The 24,979-nt window shown below is 35.3% G+C and overlaps 1 protein-coding gene across 1 annotated transcript in view; it reads right to left on the bottom strand.

Annotated features, from left to right (window-relative positions):
* LOC117175247 (protein tiptop) overlaps positions 1–24,979 on the bottom strand; it is a 127,869-nt gene that overhangs the window by 9,514 nt on the left and 93,376 nt on the right. The window contains exon 3 of the mRNA XM_033364934.1: positions 2,510–2,753. Coding sequence (XP_033220825.1) covers positions 2,510–2,753 — 244 coding nt within the window. The remainder of the gene's footprint in view (positions 1–2,509; positions 2,754–24,979) is intronic.

Here is a 24,979-nt window from a genome sequence, read left to right on the forward strand (position 1 = left end):
TTTTCATAGTTCTAAGCATCGTGTAAGAGTAAAATGATTCACGAATATCTATCGTCCGTCTGCCGCAAACAAAGTTTACGTTGCCCAACTATCACCAATGTGAAGGTCGACGAATATCGATAGTCTCTCTTTTTTTTTAAGGGGTTTTATATATTTTTTTTCATTTTTTTATTTTTTTTATAGAGAATTTTTTTCATTTCAGATTTCAATCCATTGAAATCATTTTGATCCTGCTGTTTCAGAATGTAATTTTGAGAAACAATGTAAGCAGCAATACATATTGCAATCAATGCAAAATCTAGTAGTTCTATGGAATAAAAAGAAGAATAAAAAGTTCTTGTAATCAGCCGAGGAATACGCCTGAATTTTTCCGGAGCGTTTTGAGCAAAATTTTGAATTTTGCAAAAATTGTTCATATGCAAAATCCAAAATTTTGCTCAAATCGCTACGAAAAAATTCAGGCGTATTCCTTGGTTGATTACAAGAACTTTTTATTCTTGATGATTTTTCCGAAAAGCGCATCGTTTATTGTAAAAAAATTCATGAATATTTTCACAAAAATTTTGCCATTAAAACGCCATTTTGAAAATACTAAAACGAAAAATCGATCTTTGAACCATGGATACTTAAAGTTTAGACATTTATTCCACCGGTTAGTGAGATTCCAGGTTAATTACAGACTCTAAAAGCTTTGGAAAATGATTCACAAAAAAATAGGCACGAAAAATCACGTTTTTTTTGTTTAAACTGCATTTTGGGATAATAAATAAATTTTTTGAGGAATTTCATTGGTACCGTCGGAAAGAGGAGATCTTAAGCAATAAAAGTATATGTGTCTCAATTTTTTCTAGTGTCGAATAGTCTTAGTTATTGGCCGTTGAAAAGCGGTGTCCCGGTACTGGCGTTTTGGCCGTTTAAGGGTTAAAGAATTATAAATATTTAAGTGTATCTCAAAACTCCAAGATTTTTTAATCGATTTCAAATTTAAGGAATTTTCAAGGATTACAAAACCTTTATAGTATTTTTAAAGACACCGGGGAATTTTAAAGAGGATAAAAAGATTTTAAGGGATATCAAAGATTTCAAAGAATTTAAAATAGTTGAGGTTATTTTAAGACTTCAAGGATTTTTAAATAGATTTAAAAAAATTGAACGATTTCAAAGGATTTCAAAGATTTTGTGCTATTTTTAATGATTCCGATGAATTTTAAAGAGATTTCAAAAATTTAGAGGGATATCAAAAAAATTCAAAGAATTTAAAAAATATTTCTAAACATTTTAAATAATTTTAAACATTTAACGGTATTTTAAAGCCACAACATTTTAAATATTTTACTTTATAATTCGGATAAAGTAATATTGCAATGGGAAAAATTTAATAAAGAAACTATGATTATTGACATTCATTCTTGAAAGAAAGATAGTCACATGAAATTAAATTTCTTGAAGAAGTTAGGTAGTTCTATTATTCAATTTAATTTTTTTGAAATAAAAAAAGTTTTATAATATTTATCTGTATGATTATTCATATTATTTGTTGATTTCAAATCAACAATGGCCATATTTCGGATATGAACAAACTAAAAAGGAACTCTCAAAACGAGTTCCTTTAGAGCCTAAGTTCTAAAGGATGCCAAATTTTACTTGAGCCGCGACATTATTCAATCCATAATTTTTTCCGTGTGGCAATAATTTGATTTGAAAACTAAAAATTGATTTTTACAAATAAAAACCAACACGTATATTTTTTCCTATTTTTTATTAAATTTGTGTCTTAAATCATTTTTGTGGCTCAGAGAACTTTTATTCGTCAAAATACAATTTTCCAATTTTTCTCATAAACGATGCAAGTGTCAAAAAAGAGCAACAGGCATTTTTTATAGAAATTTATTCAAATGAGCCCATTTTTTAGTATTTTGTTGAATCTGTCGTTTGAAGAAAAATGTGAATATTTAATTTTTCGAAAAACATTCGCGTGGTCAAAAAAAATTATTAAGTTCACATTTTTTTTTCTTAAGGATTTTAAAAAAAGACTGTAAAACAAGTCAGGATCCGAATAAAATTGGACTATCAACACCAGATCGAAAAGTATAAAATTAAAAAAAAGGAATTTTTTTTTTAATACATCTCCAAATTGTAATCCTTGTAACTTCGTGGATTTTTTTCAAATTATAAAATTCGCCTGGGCCGAAACCTTTAAGATTTCGTTTTAGTTGAAAAGCTGTTGACACTTAAAAAAAAATAATTTGCACTTGACAATTCGGTATTATCGAAGCACTCCTAACAATCAGGAAATGGATAAACTAGCTTAGCTAATTTTTAGTTCTTATCTTAATCGTATGAGTGACTTGCCAGGTTGTTTACATGCAGTGAATTAACGTGCAATAAACATCAGAGGGGTGATATAAAATGTTGATATATGAGTTTGTTCATGAGTCATCTTGCAAAGCTGATATCAAATTAAACTTGTAAACTGGGCTATCGTTTTTGTGTGTGATAAAATATTTACCTATCTGGAGGACCCGTATCCCTTACGGCGGCAGGGTTCAATCGCGCCGTAATAGAAGGCGGTGGGGTCGGTGGAGAAGTTCCTTCGTCATCATCCTCGTCGCTGAGTTCCCCATTTTCATCCTCTTTGGCTGCTGGAACGCCAACCCTCTCGCTTGGACTGATCCGTCCATCCTCATCCACGCAGTCACCTTCCTCGCCTTGGAGGTCTGTACCTGGACCCGAACTTTCGACGCCGTCCTCCCCTAAAACACAAAAAAAAACATAATTATCATCTGTACCAAACAAAAGGTTTTTCGCAAATTAGAAAATCAACAATATAATCAGCAAGAAATTAATGTAATTCGTTAGCATCGCAAGCAAGTCAAGGTAATAATATTAATCATAATTAATAATTAATAATTAATAATATTAAGGAGTAATTATTCATTTAAGATGCATCAGAGAATGAAATAGTTTTAAAACCTGAGTGCTCTCTCTCTCGCTCTCTCTTAGACGAGAGGTATAATTCCACTTGGACTCAAGTCAGGAAGAAAGAAAGAGATTTCAGAGTCACGGAAATGACGGCAGATGCGGTCGGTGATGAAAATTCATAGAGACGATATAAAGGTGCAGATGGCGAATAACAATGGTGCTATCGGTTCATTTATCAGCCGTTGCTTCGACGATGACATCTACCCAGCCGTCGGATGTATCTTCTAGGAAGACGCCAAAGCATTGTGAGACAAGTCGTTCTGTTCCATCAATGAAACTATGAGTTTTAATCAAATCATTTCCACTTTCGTTGCAATCAGGGAATCGGGAATTGGAGTTGTGGAGCTGAAAAGGGTTGACACTTTGATGAGGTGTTCCAGCCAGTTTGATCTTTGGAGTTCATCTTAAGGAAATACCCTAATGAATAAGTAATTCAAAACCAGACTTTCAGAAGGATCAAGTGAATAACGACCCCTTCATAAATCCCTCTAAGGAATAATTTAGGACCCTTCCATTGGATTCCAAGATTTCCAGGGAACTTTGATCACACCCACGTGAATCAGATTGACCGAAGCACCTGCAAATTTATAGACTTGGATGTCCGTCATCTTGATCCTCGACTCCCAATTCCGGACTCTTGTTCTCGGTGATTTACAGCGAGAACGTTAAGGGCATGCAAGATGGTGGTGGGGCAGGTGTGTGATGCAAATAGGTGAAGAGGATGGAATAAAGGTATGAACTTAGTGCCTGAAAAAAACTCCTCCCGGATGGAGAAAACCGATGTAGGTGCACGCATAACGCCATCTTGCTCCGGGTGCGTCCTCCTCCAGGAAGGAAGGGAGTGTCGTCCTTCGCTGGTAGCTTGTACCTACTTCATCCGGGACAGAAGGGCGGACAAGACTCCCCCGGGTGGGGACAACCAGCACCGTCCTACCTTGCCAACTGACCAACCAAACGATCGTTTGTTCCCGGTCGAAGCAGTCGAAGAGGGAGAGAAAGGAGATCGCACATTGATCCGCGAGAGCATCGGCAACTAATTACGCAGATTTATGTCCCCATTGTCCATTGTCTCCTGACCGGACGAGAAAACCGAGGAACGATGGCGATGAAACTCTCCAACCTACGAGCGAAGGGAGGAACGTCGAGAAGAAGGACGGATGGAGTCCAAGAACGGAGAAAGAGGCTGCTAATACACGACTCCAGGGATGCGTTCCGAGGCCATCCGGACTTGGATCACACGGCTCCACCCGAGCTTATTATAAAACAGAAAAATAAGATACAACCTACTATCATCTAATTGATAGACTAGGTTCATTAGGACGTGGATAAGAGAACAAGGTGTTGCTAGGTGTAACCTCAGCCAAAGACACTATTAGAAAAGGATGGAGTTTTAATAGCATTGGATCCAAAGAACAAGTAAGAATATTGTTGGGATTATAAAACCGGGGCCATGTGAAACGAGCTTTGTTGTGTGATCAGGTCAATTCGGAGACTGACGAACAACCTCCGTGATGCAAATATCATAGCACGACCAAAATCGTGCCTTCATTGGCAGACCGCTAACGAGGTACAGGAGGGGTTGGCTCCTCGTGAGGGGAAGATACGATACGAGGGACCGTGGTGTACCGGGCAAAGAGCCGAGTCCTGACACTCGAGAAGATGCTGGTGCGCGATATCTGCTCCTGTCCTCGACTCACTCGGGTTTGCACGTAGGGACCGAACACGATATATTAGTAGGTATGTAGGTACAGGTACTTTACCTTTGGTTCCTTATACATACCCTCTTACCCACTTACTACACGCGCAGTGCACAACAATAATTAGCCTTATCGGTTCCTCTGTTCTTCTTTCTAACATGTAACGATCCTCTGAGAAACTCCTTTTTTCCTTATTTTCAGTCTTGCTTTTAGTATTCTTTTTTTATTGAGGGGGGGGGGGAGGCACGAGCTCTGGATAGACTTGCATACATGTTACATGCGTATCGGAAATGTAAGTACATCTACCCTAGAGTAACCTCGTGCACTTGATACTCTGGGTATCTTACGACTCTCGGTATATTACTACTCTTGCTTTTAGAGGCAAAGACTATTTCCAATGTCACTATATTCGAAAATCCCTGTGAGATATTGATCGAGAAGGATGGTTACGTACAAGATAGATATTCTATTCTTCGCAGGATACAAATTGTACCTTTTTTATCAATTTACTTCTTTCAATGTCATCACGAAGGCGAATATCGGAAATCATGTATTCAAAATTTGTGTAGCTTATAAGAGAAATGGTAGAGGAACAAAATAAGGTGATTGTCGGTGTAAAATGGGAAGTAAAAGTTAGTGGAGGAGGACGAGAGATACGAGATGAATTCCTAATGCGAGAACTGTCAGGACGCTGGGTGAGGAGAGTGACAGGAGGTAGACGAGGAGACGGACAGATGGACATACGGACGGACGGATAGGCGGACCGAAGGACGGAGAACAGCAGAGGAAGAGAGAACTTGCATTGTGATTCTCTGGCTGCCAGGGAGTGACTGACGGGTGAATCCGTGCCCTCCCTGCTCCCCACCCTTGGTCAGGACTTGAATCCTTGTTGAGACAGACCTAGCCTCAAACTGAATGCTTTAAGCTTTATTCTTCCTGAGAGTACGCGAATATTACAACCGAGAAAACAATAGGAAGTAGAATTTTTAGAAGAAAATAAAAAAAAATCCGATAAGAAACAAATTGTTTCGCAAATTTTAATATTACAAGGATTATATGAATTCCTTCCAGAAATTGAAACTGCAAATATGTCAGCGAAAGATAAACAGAAGCAATGTTTCCCACAATCTTTTACTTACTTGTCAAACACCTGGTTTGGGCCTGGGTAAACAATACCTAAAGAACGTGAGGTTGACATAAAAGAAGGATAAGTTCAGAGGTATTCGTCAAGCATGTAAAAGGTTGATGGAGAGTAATATTGAAAATCCTGAGTATCAAAATTCAGAGAATCTTAAGCAAGCTCTAAAATTAACCACGTGTCGCAGTGACAGGTAAAACATCATATCTTGTGGTTGGGATGATTGATATACGCATGAGTTGATAAAAGGGCCACAATCATCGGGTTTCGTAGCGAGCCCACTCCTCATTCAGATTTGACTTTTTCTTCTTTGACATCCCGGGGCCGTCGAGTGTCAGCCAGCCAGATTCGTGACTCACTTAGCAATCCTTCAGAGGGTAAACGAACAGGACGAGACGACAGGCGAGCCCTGAAGACGGAGCACCTACCTACCGTATTCTACCTGACTGATTGACCGATGAGGCGACTGTTATCCTAAGTCAACACTCACTCCATCAACTAGCCGAATCTCCTCATCCATTCGTCTAATTCTACCCAATGAAGCGATCAGAATCCGTCGTCTTTCGACAGCAGAGCATAAGACATCTTTCCTTCTTATCGATATCTCAAGAGTTCCTAGAAAATCGTTCAGGTTATGTTTTTTGCCCGATGCGAATCAGCGAACGACAAACGTTACCAAACCCACGATTGAAAATACGCCCTTGAAGAAGAGAACGACGGAATATCAATCGGGCTGTTATTCCAGGATAGAAAATTCATCGATCTCGAACACGGAAGGTGTTTCTGTAAGTTCAAAGTACATTTTCTCCGCTGTTTTACGGAAACTGACTGCAAATGCGTCACACGATTGCTTCACATATTTATGATGTATCGCAATTTTCCATCATCCGTGATATTTCAGAACAATCTTTTTAAAGTCCCGTCAATATAAGAAGTCGTGATATTTAAGATCAGACTTGTAAATGAAAGCAATTTTATTCTGCGTGAATAGAATTGCAAACTTTATGTTATATTTTTGAAAAATGGTTAAAAATGGTTTCTATAAAAATTTACGAATAATTACTGATGAGAGACAGAAATTGATGAAGAGGGAAGAGTAAAAAACAGGTTGAAATTTAAAGCGAAGCAGACACGTCGGAAAGACGGTGAGTGATGGACAGAACCTGTCGGAGAAACTAAGCCAGTCCCTAAGAAATAGCGTCGCAGAAGTTTCAGGCGCACTGCGAGTGCCATAACTTTCCCTGATTCGACTTGCCTCGAAATTTTCTTATTCCGAGATACGGGGCATACGTGGAGAACATTATTTCTGCCTCCAGTTTTGTCGTTTATGAAATGAAACGATTTTCCCGGGGGAAAACAAAATTACTAGACGGGAGATTTCATACGACTTGTGATGTACTTAAAGAGACAGGTCTCATAAAATCCGACCTTTATTTCAACGTGGAGAAAACTTGTTCACAAGGAAAAAATAAGAGACTATAAAGTATTGTTTTTTTTTATCACAGAATAACCTTGAGAGATGCAATAAACTGACCATTAGTAGAATCCAATATAATAGATAGATCCTTTTTTATTTACGATGTTTTAGCAGAATGCGGAACAGGAAGAGAAAAAGGAAAGAGCAAATGATCTAATCGCTGGACTGACTGACGCACTCATTTTATTAATACATATAGCACCCGGAGCGACACAACGAGTCTGATGTGAGAGTATAGTCACGACGAGTGGATGATGGATAGACGTGTGTACTTATGTCCGTATGTCGGAATGTCCGTCCACGCTGCGCGTGCAACAGGCGACGGAGATGATCGATGCGGAACAAGCTTCAGGAACGCAGGATTTTGCGAATTTGTTTTCACTCGAGATATACGAACCGCAAGTAGCAATTAGATTTCACTCACAAAACAGAATTCAAAATTATTACAAATATACTGTAGTGTTTAAAATGGTTCATGATGTTTTGAGTAGCTTAATTTTTTCAGAAATTTTAATTTGCATTTTAAGTTGTACAATTATTTGCAAATACTTGCAACTTATTATTTGTGATGTTTGTTTTTCCTTCTTTTATTACACTTGAAGTTTTTTCAATGAGTTGAAATTTGACGATGAGGCGATTGGAATCGAATCCAATTTATGTCTACGACAAGAAGCGTCTTTCTCGATTAAATGAAGCCGAGAGTCTCAGCTCGGACACAATTCTTTTCTTCCTTCGATTCGCTATAAGTGACATTCGCGTCTGTCAGGACGCGAGGTCTAAACCGGACACGAGAGGAAGAGAAGCCGAGAAAGTGCGGATGTCGTCGTGAAGAATAGAGATGGTTGTCTAGTGATAGAGAAAGAAAGGAGATGACAGGAGGACGCCTTCATCACGATATTCGTCATTCTCTTTTTATTTCTCTATTTCTCTATCTCTCTTTATTTCCTCCGCTCTTTTCCCACCCTCATCCTTCTTTCTCTCTCGCTCTTTTGGACACCCAGCACTCCGGCTTCACTTCTCACACTTTCCGTCACGCTGTCTTTCGACGTGTCGTTTCTGTTACCGACTGCTAGTGCCGTGACTACAATAATTGTTAGCGAAGTAACGTCTCTCGCGTCCTGAAAAGAGACAGTGACGGAAGAATGGAGAGACTGACGGAACTGTGTAGAAGGAGTGAGAGTGAGGAAGAAAATCTATAGAGCATGCTATTTGCGGGACAGCAACAAATACGAAGCAGCTGGTGTCGATCTGCTCTCTTATCATTTGCTCGGGCTTACCGACACGATAATTTTCAAAGGGGTCGTGAAATTCTCGGTCTACTTCAAGTACGCCCTAACCTGATTTCCGTTCCAGATATGAATGTATCGCTAGATATCCAATTGAATCGGACGAAAGGTGAATCAAATTGAATGAGGTTTCAAGCACTTGAATCCCCTAGGAAGCAAATTGTAATAATCAACTTCTAACTTGAGAAAACATGTTCAAAGGGGGCTCAGTGTCAGTTTTTTTTTCTTGAAAAATAAGGATAACTGTTGGTAAAATTATGTGAAAGAACTGTCCTAATTATGTTCACTTTGCGACGCATGTGCATTGCGCCTTTGAACTTGCTGTAAACATTGGATTACAAACGATCTACGTCTGTAAACAGGACAGAGTAATAGCGATGATAAAGAAGCGCGTTAAGACGTTCGTGTTTGCCGAAATCTTACGTTTCATCATGGCTTTCAAAATAATACAAACGCAATAGAGATCTCGCTATATATTTTTGGATTTGATTTACTGCGAAGCCACTGTTTTTGATTTCAAGAGAGTGGCACTTTGCTTCTTACGAAAGACCATCCTTCTCTCAAGATCAATTTAAATCATCTGTGATTATAAATCCCGAAGCTGGGATCTGAAGAAAAATATGGTAATCATCACCAGCAGTTGCCAAAATGAAATGAGATGAAAAAAAAAGTTGCAGATATATTTGAGGCAACTTGTTAAAAAGAAAACATCGAAGACGTGATTACAAGAGTAACATAAACATTAAACACGACCACCAATCTCGCATCTATAAACCCAGTAGCACAATGTACCAGTGTACGAATTAATGATTACACTTTGTCCAAATAGACACTAATTCCGTGCTGACAATGAGTCTTGTAGACAAGAACCTTCTCTGGAGTCAAAAGCGTGGCCGAAGCAGTGTTGTATCTTAATCCCGATGAGAGGATGGCAAGTGTTAAAAGAGGAGAGAGCTAGCACGATGAAGAAAGAGCAAAAGCAAGAGTGAAGGAGAAAAAGGGAGATGCTCGAAATAGGATGGCGAGCCGTGCGAATGAGCCGACGCACCGATCCGTTCTAATAAATATTGTGTCAGCATAAATAAGCGTGATGCCTCGCGGGATACATGAGTGTAGCAGAGTTCGAGGGGCAGAGTGAGGAGGAAAGAGAAGAGGGAGAAAAATATCATGAGCCGTCTTGTCGTCCGGATGACGGACGGTTGATGTACAGAAAGACAGGTGCACCTTTCGGTCTTCCTCATGCTACCCGCATCTTCCCCTCGTCGCAACTACCCACGACCAAGAACACTATGAACTGCTCCTCAATCTAGCAGCCCTGCTTGCTTTCAGACTATAATTCCTCCTTATAGTCGTCCTTTATATACTCGAAAAACAGCCTCGTAACTTTGCTTTGTCTCCAAGAGACACGAGATTTACTGTATTTAAGCAAATGTCCTCTTAGTCTCTGAGCAATGGGTCTAAATGTAGGTTAAAAAGTTATGTGTGGTTAAAGGGTCCAAAGTAAGGACCGATCTTTGATATCAACGTTAAGATATCGAGTAATATTATTTGTACTTGATATCTTAACTTAGATATCAAAGATATAGAAGAAAATGCAAACTAGAGTATAAAATAACATGAACTTTAGTTGTAAGGAAGGAAATCGTAATATGAGATTTTTATGTGCCAATCCAAGGGATTTTGGGATAAAAGAATCAGGTATGAGCACCGAAAAAAGAATATTACTTCCGGACACGAATCCTGAATTCGTTGAAATGAGAACGAACTCTATAAATCAGAAAAGAAAGACACAATAGAATAGCTACATCACTCTTTTTATCGTTTCGTTCCGGTAGGTTCCGGACCCCTGATTCTGAACAAAATAACGTTTAAAGCAGGTGTTCTCGCATCGATTTACTTTGTCGAACAAACGATCTTGAATCAATCGTCAAATTTAAAGTTAGAAATAAATTCGTGTATCAATTAATTGAAAAGATCTAACTATAGAGATCATTTTTCTTCTAAGTTCTATTGGTATGATTATGACCTAAAAGAATTCATCACATTTTCAGAAAATTTTTTTCATTTCTATGGAAGTAAGATCGCTTCTAGGTAAGCACGTTCCAGCATTGCAACCTGGTGCTCTACGTACTCTTGAGCACTAGAGTAGTTCTCTAACTCTAGTGTTCTCTGAGTAGAGTTCTACTCCCACGGTAGAAGATCATCTAAAAATAGCCACGTAGTTCACACTTCCATACCTCAGAGCTCATCCCAAGTGACAGGATTGACACAATTAAAGAAGGCGTATGTTTTCTTTACAGGAAAAAATTACTTCTCGAAGTCAAAGAAATCCAAATCAATCAAACATCTACATAAGTACAAGTGTCGAATTTTCATCACATTACAGCAGCAATTTCAAAGACATTAAACCCAATCTAGGAAAGCCGTCGTGTTTGTTCCTGCACTAACATCAGATCCCAAGAAGAAAGGCCTTTAGGTGCGAACAGAGCGCATAGTAATGAAAGACGGTTGAATTCGCGCCATGGAACAACGTGTCGATCTGATAAGGTCTCCACTCAAGAGATTCTTGGCGAGAGGAAGGAGCGCAAAAGGGACTATAGAAGTTCGTGAGGGGCAAAGAGTGAGCGAGGGGGGAGAGGGATAAGCAAAGGAGAAGGTGGCAGTCAGTCAGTCAGTCCACAGTTGCTCGGAGCGAAGTTCCAGCAGAGTCGTAAGGGGGCTGAGACCCGAGGTTGGAACAGATTTATGCGACACACATGCGGCAAGGCGTATAACTCACTCGCTCGCCCATAATATCCTCCCCTCGCCTCACTTTCCCCTCGCGAACCCATCAACCTGCCCCCTTTCGCCCCTCTGATCCAAGGCATCGAACTGGGATAAGAGACAGACGCACCAATACTGAACCGGCGATCCGGTGTATACGATATTTATTACGTATCGGGATTATGTTATCCAGAGGTTCTCATCTTCATGGCACTCATGTTTCACGCCCACGCTCAATTCAATCCGGAGAGCACTTGCCTCCAGTTCATGAACACATATTTACAGATTGGAACAATTTGCTTAAAATGATACTATTTCAAAGCTGTGGAATAATAGTTGAGTTGATTGATTTGGTCAAGAAGTTCTCAACAAATTCTCGAGTACCGAAGAAGTCGATAAAGTAATGCGAGTCTGCCCTACAGCCTTGGTCGAGCGATTTATTGCCTACTTTTTTCATAATCAGCAGTGAATGTTCGGACGGTGTGAGCACTTCGAGATAAGGAATAGGGTGGACCAGCCTTGAAAGTTATTTCAGATACGGCTTAAAATACACAATTTTTGGTCGATTTCTGCCTATTTTCTTAAAACAAAAAACGATCCCTCACGGCACTTTGTCACTTGTAATCTCCCTTTTTGTAGTCGGGAGGTTCCAAAGTATCTGGAACTTATGACAATTTATGCACTTCTACTTGGAAGTTTCTTATCATCGCTTTTGTGTGAACACAACAAGACACTAAGATTTGTTAATGTTTCCTAGGAAAAAAAAAGTTATTTTGCTACTTTGATGTTAGACTTTATGCACATAATTTCTATAATAATACGCTGCCGCAGAACCTGTAGGGAATGAGCACTTTAGAGCAACACCAGCAATTATATTATCTCAACGAAGCATGCGATTAATTTCCTCCTAATGCATCATTATAATTACGCAGCAGTTGGATACACCTTTTAGTCGTTCTTTGACATTCAACCCTCAAGCAGCAAGTTAATTTTATACAAAATAAGCAAAACATTTGAGAAATGCAGATTACTTATAAATTTATATAAATCTCTGGCCATCTTCAAGCTCACTCAAAACTTTTGCATACAGCGGTTAATTACTTTCAGCTAGTACTTGAATCCAAAAATCCGGAATACGTCGACAGATACTACTTAAATAATGTGCTCAAATCATTATTTTATTGAAATCCTTATATGAGTGTACCTAATTTGAATACGCATTTTAAATTCCCGTATGTGAAAAACTGCCGATTACTGTCCAGAGCTGCACGAGCAGGGTCCTAACGAAGTCATCTTTACCACAATGTTGCACTCCGCTTCATATCATAGTTTATAACCGAGCAGGGATGCTTCAAAAGGGAAACTTTTCTTGAACGCGCTCCGGGACTTTTCAAGGTACATCGTTTCGAAACTTTTACAACTCATCGCTGAAAACGAGTGTCCAGAATTTCAGACACATGCAAGTAGGTACATGGCGTCGACATAAATCGTGGTTTCAGTTTCTGTTTATTCCACCGACAGAAATAAAAATGTCCAGGTAATAAGGAATATGAAAAAAGTATATTTTTTTTACATCACTTTGGAAAAGTTAAATTTAGGTAATGCGTGTCGCACCTACACTGCCCACTAAGCAATTTTCAGAGCATTCCGAAACAGCTACATTCAGGCAATTTTGAAACAAAAATTGCAAAGACAGTTGGATTTTGTACCACAGGTTGCCGAATCAGCACACGATTTCAAATTCCCGGTCATTATTATCAGGTTTTTCCCGGTAAAGTTTTGGAATTTTCACGGTCAACTAAAAGTAGCATATTCATATTTATTGCGAAACAGAAACATTTATTTTAAATCGTGACGTTCTTTCGATACACCCTTTAACACAACAGAGCAAAACCAAAAATATGCTTTCCTGAACAATAAAATTAATTTTTAAACAAACAGATTAATTTTTTAAAAGAAAATACAAATTTTTAACAAAATACATGATTCTTAACGAAATAGTTGAAATTTAGATCAAAGAAGACAAATTTCCAAATAAATAGTTGAATTTTGAACTAGAAAAAAATCAATTCTTAACAGAATATGAAATAGAAAAAATTAATTTTGTTCTTAAGTAATTAATTTTCAACTGAAATGATGAATCCTTGACTTTAACAGTTAAATTTTCAAAAAACAAAGAAATAATAAAAATGGTTTCAAATTAAAACAACGAATCTTCAACTGAAAAAGTTAAACTTCAGAAAAAAAATTATAACTTTTACTGAAATAGATCAATTCTGAACCAAAAATTGAATAATTAAGTTTTCAATCAAAAAATGAATTTTTAACAAATGAGATATATTTTCACCAAAGATTATGGAATATACAACTGAAATAGTATTTTCATGTTAAGTTTAACAAAAAAATTATTTTCAACTAAAAGAGAAATAAATTTTTAAACAAAGAGTTTATTTTTAAACCAGATATTATTTTCTAATGAAAAAGTCCATATTATACCAAAAATTCATTTATTTGAAACATAATACGTGAACTTTCAACGAACTAAATGAACTTTTAATTAGAAAAGACAAATTTACATCCAAATTGTTAAATTTTAAAGTAGAAAATGTCAATTTTCAACTCAAAGTAGAACGGTTAAATTTTCACTTAAAAAACAATTAATTTTTAAACAAATTGATAAATTTGCAACTGCAATAATGAATTTTCAACTGTAATAGTTGAATTTTATACCTACCAAAAAGATCAATTTTCAATCAAAAGGAATATTTGAAAAATATTTTAATTTTTAAATAAAAATATAAATGTTCAAATACTTCAATTTTCATCTAAAAATGATAAAATTTCAACCAAAAATATAATAGCAGAATTTCCCGTTAAAAATTAAATCCTTAACAAAAAAAAATCGGATATTCAAAAATATAGATACATTTTTTTAAATTCGTTTTTATCAAAATAAAAAGCAAGTTTTCTATCAAATAACTCATTTTTCAACCAAAGAAATGAATTTTTATTAAAGATGATGAATCTTTAACGAAATAAAAATTAATTTTCAAAAAAGATGTTGATTTTTTAACCGAGCAAATCTCGAATTTTCAACCAAAAAGAAGAATTTTTTAACAAGGAGATTAATTTGCAAAGAATAAAATAATTTTCTACCACACAAAGGCGATTTTTTCAACAAATTACGGGAATTTTTCAAGTAATTTTTCAATTTTTCAATAAAAATGATAAATCTGCCAAAAATAAAATTAATCCTTAACAAAAGAATTTAGCTTTTGACCCCAAGTAGTCGAACTTTCCAGGAAAACGTACATTCCTAACGAAAAACGTCAACATAATTTATATTATTATTTAGAAATATTTCCTCTTCAAAATGATATGATACTTCTACTCTAAAACCGGTTTGAAGTAATTTCTTTTTCTAAACTTTAGAAGACGGAAGTTTTAAATTGTGACGAATTTGGACTTGAAAAATGAATTTTTTAAACTCCTTTATTCTAAATCCCAGTTTTCGTTCTTTAAAAATATTCCCGTTGTGTGACAAAAATTCCCTGTCCCAAGGGAAATTATATTTATTTACCGAAACTCCCTATTCTAAAATAGAAACGATAATTATTATATTGAGCATGAAAATTTGAGTTTTGCTACGATGAGAAGTAAATTTCCGGTTTTTTAATTCAATTCCTGATCATTTTCTGGTTTTCCCGGTTTCCCGGTTAAGCATTATTATATAAATAATGAAAACTTTAATGCTGTTACGATCAGAAGTAAATTCCGGGTTTTTAAATTCAATTCCTGGTCATTTCCCGGTCTTTTTTGGTTTCCCGGTCAAGTATTCAATTCCTGGTCATTTCCCGGTTTTTTGGTTTTCCGGTTAAGTATTATTATATAAATAATGAAAACTTTAATGTTGTTACGATCAGAAGTGAATTCCGGGTTTTTAAATTAAATTCCTGGTCATTTCCCGGCTTTTTGGTTTTCCGGTTAAGTATTATTATATAAATAATGAAAACTTTAATGTTGTTACGATCAGAAGTGAATTCCGGGCTTTTAAATTTAATTCCTGTTCATTTCCCGGTCTATTTTGGTTTTCCGGTCAAGTAGTATTATATAAATAATGAAAATTTTAATGTTCTTACGATCAGAAGTAAATTCCGGGTTTTTAAATTCAATTCCTGGTCATTTCCCGATCTTTTTTAGTTTCCCGGTCAAGTAGTATTATATAAATAATGAAAACTTGAATGTTTCTACGATCAGAAGTATAATCCGAGGTTTTTAATTCAATTCCCGGTAATTTCCCGGTCATGTACCGGTCTTTCCCGACTAAGTATTAGTATACAAGTAATGAAAACTTGAATTTTTGTACGATCAGAAAGATTGTCCCGGTTTCTTACTTCAATTCCCGGTCATGTCCCGGATTTTACTAATTTCCCGGTAAAGTATTATTATATAAATAATGAATACTTAAATGCTGCTACAATCAGAAGTAAATTCCGGGTTTTTTAATTTAATACCCAGTCATTTACTGGTCATGTCCCGGTCTTTCCCCGTTTTCCGGTCAAATATTATTATATAAATAATGAGGAATTGAATGTTGCTACGATCAGAAGTAAAGTCTGGGTTTCTTAATTCAATTCCCGGTCATTTCCCGGCCATGCCGCGGTCTTTCCCGATTTTCCGGTCAAATGTTATTATATAAATAATGAAATCTTGAATGTTGCTGTAATCAGAACTGAATTCCGGGTTTTTTAATTCAATTCTCGGTTATTTCCTGTCCATGTCCCGGTCTTTCCCGGTTTTCCGGTCAAGTAATATTATATAAATAATGAAAACTTGAATTTTGCTACGATCAGAAGTAAAGTCTGACTTTTTTAAATTCAATTCCCAGTCATTTCCTGGTCAACTTTAGGTATTTACCGTTTTCCCGTTCAAGTTACCACCCTGTACGATTACTCAGGTAAGTGTGTATGAATATGTGCAATGGCATGAGGTGTCGAGACTAGTTAGCTGGAATCGTACCACCTTTGTTTGTTCACCCCTCTATCGTAAGCACAAAAGCACCATCAGCAAACATCACCATCGGCACCGTGACGAGCATCATCGTCACTTGTGGAAATTCTTGTGCGTCAGCCTCTGCGTGCACATACACGCACGTGTGCCTGCACACATGACTGCCATCCTTGTGCCCACACCCTGTACCCGTATAGCAGTAGCCGTGGCATTATATCGTGAGCACAGAAGTAATTTATAGTTGCAATAATTTATTGGGTACCATGGGGTTTATACTTGCCTGACGCGTAGCCATCCGTCACCGTCAGTGACGTCACCTCCCTCCACATAATGACTACCTACGTCTCCCACCCCCCAATGTCCCACCCGCAACCAACACCCCCACCACCAAGTTCGACGATTCGTTCGCTCTGCTACATTTCACGTTATTCGTGCCACGATTTAACCGCAGACTTCGAGAAACCTATCGGCTTGCTATCGATGGGATTCGATCCGCTTGTCGAAAAACTGCCGAGGCTAGATTTCCTTGTGAAGAAATAATCCTTCGAGAAAGAACGCAAACTCATATTTCCAGTTATAAATAATTATTAGATTATAATTAATTAACTTTAGTTGCTAGTTGATACGTTTTTCCGATTATGGGTCATTTAATTGAAGCGAATAAAAATCGATTTAATCAGAATCGAAAGAAGTAACTAATTAATATTAACTTTTCCTGGTTCACAGTTATCATAACGGCATTAACATCGGCGGTTCGTTACCATCAATTACAGTCGTCACACCTAGCTATTGATTTACTACCTCACCCAGTGTTTTATTACACTCGACATGACACTGCAGCGATTTCTGATTTTTTCTCGAATTTCTCAATTCCGTTCTTAAATCATGCAGTCTGCAAGTAGATTAATAACCCTAATCAGATTCAGATCACAGCTTATCATTCCGTGTACAACATCTAAGCAAGTTCTAAAACCTGAAAATCAAGGAAACGTCTAATATGGAAAAATAATTAAGTCGAAAGAAACTAATTGAATGTTGCTTCATTTTTTTATCGAGACAATTGTCAAATACTAGGATAACATTTTTGTGGTAATAATATTTCGCAGGATGGCGATTCAAGGGAAGATTTTTAATTCCTGGTCAATTCCAGATTTCCAGGTGTTAATTTTCTAGTTACCAAAGAATGATTCTAGTTTTTAAGAAAATCCCATTGAATTCAAACAAAAAGATGAATTCACAACAAAATATTTGAAATAAAAAAAACATTAAATGAGATTAACATCAAATTGAAAATCCTTTTTAACGTCCAATATTCGATTTAAGGTGCAGAATTCCTGAAAATAAAACCAAGAATCTAATGACCAAACTTGGACAACTACTACAAAATGTTCCTGTTGCAACCTAAAAAGAAATTTTCTAGCCAAGAAAAGAATTCTTTTTTTTTTGCCAAAAATAAAAAGGATGAAAGAAAAATAAGAAGGAAACTAACAAAATCACCTTCCTTCTCTTTTATTCATTTTTTGTGTTTTCTCTATTTCTACTATTATTAAACCACAATAAAAAAAACATTTGCAATAGAAAAATTTTGTTGTGGTTGCCCAAATTTGGTCTTTAGATTCTTTGTTTTATTTTCAGAAATTCTGCACACTAAAATAGATAAGCCTTACCAAAAAATTTATTTTCAACCAGACAGAATGTAGAGTAGAAAAAATTAAGTTTCATCTTAACGTTGAAACAAACAAGACGAATTTTCAACTAAAAAATATCATTCAACAAAAAATTGATTAATTAAATTTTCAGTCAAAAAATGAATGTTTAACCAATGGGATGTATTTTCAGCTAAAATTATGGAATATTGAACTGGAATAGTATTTTCATGTTTAGTTGCAATAAAATTATTTTTAACCAAAAGAGAAACAAATTTAAAGTAAAATAGTGAGGCTTTCGATAAAAAATTCCTATTTATCCAAATAAAAAAAAGTTTTTTGATCAAGCAGCTTACTTTTCAACCAAACAAATATATTTTCAACGAAAAATGTAATAGTTAATATTTTAACAAAAAAGATTTTAATTTTAAACAAAAACCCATTTTATTCACAGAAAAAGATGAATTTACAAGAAAATAGTTGAAGCCTAATCAAATAAATTGATTTTTAACTACACAGTTGTATTTTTAACCCAAAATTGTTAAATTTTGAAGACAAAAAGGCGAATTTTCAATAAAACAATTGAAAGTTTTTGCCAAAAAGACCAATTTTTCATAAAAAAGTTAAATTTCAAACCCGAAAATATTAAATTAGCAAATACGAGGATTAAATTTTTGTGGTAATGTAATTTATCAGGGTGGCGATGCGACGGATAATTTTAAATACCCAGTAAATCTCAGGTTTTTCCGTCCTTAATTTTCCAGGTATTATTAATTTTTTTAATATTTCTTAAATTATTTAATACAACAGAAATAATTTTATTGTAAATACCCTGCTACTATTCCTTTCTTTAATTACAAGTATGACCAATAAGCTAACAAAAAAAATATTTTTATACTCTTCTTTTTTTTTGTGATTAAGAACATTTCAGGTCATCTTCACATTTTTCAGATTTCTAGGTAAAATTGCGACCCTGATTACTTTCTGCTACAGTAGGTCAAAAGAAAAATTTAAATAGATCGATCAATGTCCGGAAGTTACACAGGGAAAATAAAAGCTTGGAAAATTCTTATTTAAAAAAAAATTACCACAATATAACTTTTTGCTTAAAGTTTTGCTATTATGAATTTTTTGTAACCTGTAGGAACTTTTTTCAATTTTAAATTTTCCTTAAAGAAATTTGAGCAGACTTCAGAACCTTATTTTGGGTCTGAATAATTTAATTGATAAACTCTTCTAATTTTTTCGTCATAACAGGTTATAGAAATCTCAGAATGAAAATTCAAGGATTTCTCGAATTTTATACCTTGATTACAACTTCTACCGTAACCTAGAAAAGTTGCAACAAAAATCCACAATTTACAAAATTCAATCGTTGTGATCTCATTTTTAATTTAAATCAATAAAACTTTGAAAATCTTTAAAATTACTTAAGATATGACTAAAAATGTCCAAGCGTTTCTAAGTCGAGTTTCAATCCACGTAGACGCTTGGGCATTTTTAGTCAAAACTCGGGAACTCTAAAGAGTTTCTAAGTTTTATTGACTCAAATTAAAGATAAGATTTCGAAGATTACGTCCTGTAAATTTCAAATGTTTGCTGCCACTTTCCCACGTCATGAAACAAGTTGAATTCAAGATACAAATTTCAATAAATTCTTGGAGTTTTTAAAAAGCTTCTCACGTAATTCAAGCGAATCTGTGTTATCATCAGAGGTGGTTACCATCGAATTTTTGAATTAAATAAAAAAATATATCTACACATTTCGCTTTACTGGGAACCGAATCATAGAACATTCGATTTCCTATCGGCTGCTTTTCCAATCAAGCTATTAAAGAGATCGAAAGAAGAATCCTTTCTCAGAAATAAAAACTATTTCAAGCCAGATATTACATTTATGATACGAGTAATTTAATGGAATCTGTATTACCATGAGAGGTAGTTACCATCGATTAGTGTAGATAGCATTCCTCAATCCTTGAAATTAGAAATCAATACTATTGATCAAGTAAACTCTTCAGATAACAGAAAATACTTAACCTCATTAACTAGGGGTCATTCGACACTAGTCTATAAAGTCTATATGAAAACCTTTAATTTGATGAATCTTACGAAACCTGATAACTGCCTTGAATCGCAAACGGGTCCGGAATACTGCGCATTGATCAGCTCCTGCAGAAACTTGAGTCACAGGATTAATGTCCACTGAACGTCCAGTTCCAGTTAATCTATTTAGGTTGGCAGGTTCGTATATATGAACCAAGACTGATGGTACATTATGGTGAATGGAAGGACGATCCTTTTGCGCGTTAGGTGGTCGTCACACCTACACGTCTCAGCTTTCCACAGTTTTCATCTCGGAACGAGGGTGTCAGGAGAGCTATGACTAGAGCTAACGTACAAGAACCTCGCTAGATATTATTTGCGGAGGACAGTGACAAACGCCCGTCAACGTCACTTCCACTCGTACACTCGCTCCCCTAGTCGCCATTCTCACCCCCAGGAGCTCCTACCGTTTCCCGAGTATCCCCGTCACCTTTCTCAGAAAGCGGACGAACCAAATACGTGACGAGCATATCAGGCTCTGAACCTGAGTCGTCATCTCGACGAGCCAGCACCAAGCTTCCAAGTTTGCTCGATGTGCAAGACTCTCCGAACTGGGAGTCTCTGCGCAATGACGCTTTCAACTTGAATGACATATCACGACCCACGTCACTTCATCTCAATGTCCCAACTTGTCCATCGCCAAGAATGACAACATCGTGGAAAACGTTACCCTTCCGAATTTGCCTTGCTTGCTCGTGACAGGGGGGGGGGGGGGCTAGTACAAGTAGGCAGCATGTGCTTTCAAAAAAAGGATTTAATAATGTAGCTGAAGTTCCGAACGTTCACATGAACGAAATTTTTTACTGATAATTATGTAAACTATAAAAAGGGCTAAAATGTTTGTTTGTTTATATTGGAATTCACTTATTATTGAAACAGAATTATAATGCATATTTTAAAATGCAGTTGCAACAATATTAATGGATAAAATTAAAATGGGGAGAAATATTTCGTTCATTTGAACGTTCGGAACTGCAGCTACATGATTTAATATTCTGTTTGATATAGTATCTAAAATGTTTAACTATAATGTTTTTATTCCAATTGGAATAAATTGGTCCGATCCTATCTTTCTTGACCAATTGGTCCTATCCTATCTTTCTCGCATTTCTAGTTCTCTACCATTCCCTACAACCCCTACTTTTTCCCAAAAAACTCAAAATAAAATGTTCCTTCCGGAATGCATATATTTTTTGACCAATTTCTAATTCTGAACAAGGACAAGTTTTCAGGCTAGATATAAAAAATGTTCACAAAATAAGGGAAATAGGATTAGTATTGACGGAAATAATAATTAGTTATTTTAAATAAAATTATTAGATAAGTACCACATTGAAGATGGTCTTTGAATCAAATACTTGAATCAGAAAAGAAATTACATTTTAACCCAATCGTTGAATTTTCAATCTACAAAGATTCACTTTTAACCAAACTCTTAAATTTGGGACCGAAGAGACGACTTTTTAACGAAATTGTTGAATTTCAAAGAAACAATTAAATTTTCAAGAAAATAGTTGAATTTTTAACAAAATAGTTTAATTTTAAATCTAGGAAGGTGTGCCTTCAACCAAGTAGTTACATTTTCTATGAAAAAAGATGAATTCTGAACGAAAAATGTGAAAAAATTAATTTTCAAACCAAATTGAAATAGTGCAATTTGTAGTTGAAAAATTTATTTTTAACCAAAATTTGAATAAGTTAATTTGCAGTTCAAAATGAATTGCTATCAAAAATCGGAATAGTGAGATTTTTAGTTTAAAATTTAATTGTCAAAGAAAAAGTTAGTCAAATCCTGAAATTTTCTGCCAAAATAATAGAATTTGTAAATAAAAATACAAATTTGTAATAAAACAGTTGAATTTTCAATCCAAAAATATGAATTTTCAACCAAATAACATTTTTAACCAAAAATGGAACAGTTACATTTTCATGTAAAAAAATTAATTTCAAAAATGTTAAGCAAACAAAATAATCTTTAATAAAATTGTTTAATTTTCAACCAAAATAATAGAATTTCTAACACAAATAGATTAATTTTCAACAAAAGACTTAAATTTTCAAGCTAAGAAGACGATTTTGCTACAAAAAGATTTTTCCACCAAATGAATAGAATTTTCAAACCAAAAAGACAAATTCGTAATAAAACAGTTGAATTTTCAAGCCGAAAATATGTATTTTTAACCAAACAAAATTTCCAATCAAAAATGAAATAATTAAATCTTTAGGTAAAAATTTTTTTTTTAAATTCGAATAGTGAAATTTTTAGTTACAAAATAAATTTTTAACCCAAAATTAAATTAATTAATTTGCAAAAAAATTTATTTTCATCCAAAATTAAATATTGAAATTTGTAGTTTAAAAATTAATTTTCAACAAAAAAAAGATTTAAAAAAAAGTAGTTGAATCTTCTATCAATAAAATCCATTTTCAACCAAATACTTCGACTTTAAACAAAGTAGTTAAATTTTCAATACAAAAAGTTCATTACTTAATAAAAAATTTAGTACTTGAATTTTTCCATAAAAAGGATTAATTATAAAACGAAAATTGAAAAGTTAAATTTCCAGTTAGAACGTTAATTCTGAACTAAAAAATTTCAAATTGATATTTAAATTTGTAACTAATAATTGAATTTTTAACAAAATATATCGAATGTCAACCAACTAGTTGAATTTTTAACAAACTAATGAAATTTTCAGTCTAATTGAGTAAATCTATTCTAAACTGATAGTAGAACTTTCAATCAACAGAGATGAATTCTCGACAACAAATATCATAATAGACTTTTCACTTAAAAGTAATGAACTTTTAACTAAAAATAGTGGCATTTTCTTATTGGGTTATTTTTTTTCGCATTTAAGGAAATACAAGAAAAATAAGAAGTTTCTTAAAAAACACAGGAAAAATAAGAATTCTTTAAAAAATGGGAAAGAGAGAAATAGGGGAAAGAGAATGATGTCTCCAATTTGTTAATCATTTTGGCTTACTTCAGCATCTGTAAAGTTCTGGCTTCACATTTCCCATTTAAGTCTTCTCATTCGCTAGTCACAAGTACTTCCCGCGCTCAACACCCCCAACCACCTTTCAACCGGTGGTTTCAAACTTCTCTCAGTACATAGTTTTCAAGAACGTGAAAGTGCTTTTTACAATCTGTATTAAACCAAACCAACAGCATTAAAATTCCAATTAAAAACTATTAGCAACATAAATCTTATATTGTTCCATCATTTCAAACGTCACTATTCTCTGGAAAAATTTCTCGCTCGAAAACTGATAAGGCATTAAAAGACTACTATCCCACCATTCTAGTCAACTTTATGGGAAGTATTGTAAAAAGAAATAAAAAGTTAATTCGTTGACTTTACTGTCCCTTCATGAGCGATAAAAAGAACGCACTTTAGGTAGCAAAGAACAAAATTTGCTTAGTCGTTCCGGCATAGCGTTAATTAGATTAGAGAGTAATTTTCGACAACCCCGGGCAAGCAGGTCCACGAAGGCAGGGGTGAGTGATGAAAAGGAAGAGTGGAGGAAAGAAGAAGGGAGGTCTCGTCAGCCGTCAATCGATTGTCATCCGGGTCAGCCGACTAACCCAACCTCAAGTTTCGAACCCCTCAATGTGTTACGTTTCATTTCAGACTCTTCTCCATGTTCAGATAATACCTTACAGCTTATTTAGTGTCTCTAATTGTAAAGACAATTCCAGTTCAAGATTGAAATTGTTTTCTAATTAAAATTAGACTTAGTCAATACTAATTCGCAGTAAAATTTAAATTACAGAAGATGGCCTTATAAAAGCAATTGATTGCCCTAAGTCATTCGTGCTATAAGACTTTAGAGGTTTCCCGAAATTCGGTAGGTACTTCAACGTCGAAAATTCAATTGGAGGCCCCGCCGTAATGACCTCGAAGCTCTTTCGTAGAATTCCGTCTCGGATCATAAAATCGAGGCTGTCATTAGGGTTGCTTGATCGTTCTGCGAGTTAAGTGATTTCGTACCGCGGAAATAGCCTCTGCAGATAATTCCCACGTGGTGAAGAATTAGCCTCGCATTATAAAGATTGCCAATCAAGTCTAACCCTCCATAAAAGAAAGGGGGCAGAATATTTTAACTTGGTTCTCCCGCTCAGTCTTATTTCTCTTTTATAGCATTAAAGACATTCAAAATCTGAAACTGTTAGACTAAGTATAGTATCGTAAGGCACGATTTTTTTAGAGATCCCTTGAAGCAAAAAAAGCCATCACTTGGAAGATCAACAAAAAATGGGGCGACTAATTCGTGAAGAGAGCCCAAGGACGAAAATCATTTTCCTTGAAGGGTCGAAGCTGCTGAAGTAAAAGAGATACATTAAAAATAAACCTCACCGCAAACTCCGCAACAAGAATTTAATCGAGCGAAAAACTACGACCTGGTAGACCTCGGTCGATGACTTTTGAAAGACAAGGGTTACTACGGGTTAAATAAAATCTCCCATTCCAACATATTTAATACAGAAACAAAGAATGAAGGAATATTTTCCTAAAGAGAAGTAGCGTCAGTTAATTAATATTCACCCCAACTCGATGAAGTCTTATTCCTCATGAATTCCTTTTAACTTAGCTATCAATGAAAATCAACAGAAATGTAATCACCGTTGAATCTGATTGAATATCGGCTAGTTTATCTGAAACGCATTAATTAAGATCTGCTGTATTGTAAAGCGTTTCAGGATCGGAGAGTCTAAAGATAAAACGGAAATGGACGCGAAGAGGGTGCGAGTAAAAGAGAATCCCTTCCATAAGGTGACTTGTCAGGGATGTAATGAGTCCGGAACGCAGGGTGACGAAAAGTCTCCTGAAGTGACGGGTCGTCCACCCCACCCCCAACTTGTGCTCCCT

Source organism: Belonocnema kinseyi, chromosome 6 (assembly GCF_010883055.1).
Source record: "Belonocnema kinseyi isolate 2016_QV_RU_SX_M_011 chromosome 6, B_treatae_v1, whole genome shotgun sequence".
Classification (NCBI taxonomy): domain Eukaryota; kingdom Metazoa; phylum Arthropoda; class Insecta; order Hymenoptera; family Cynipidae; genus Belonocnema; species Belonocnema kinseyi.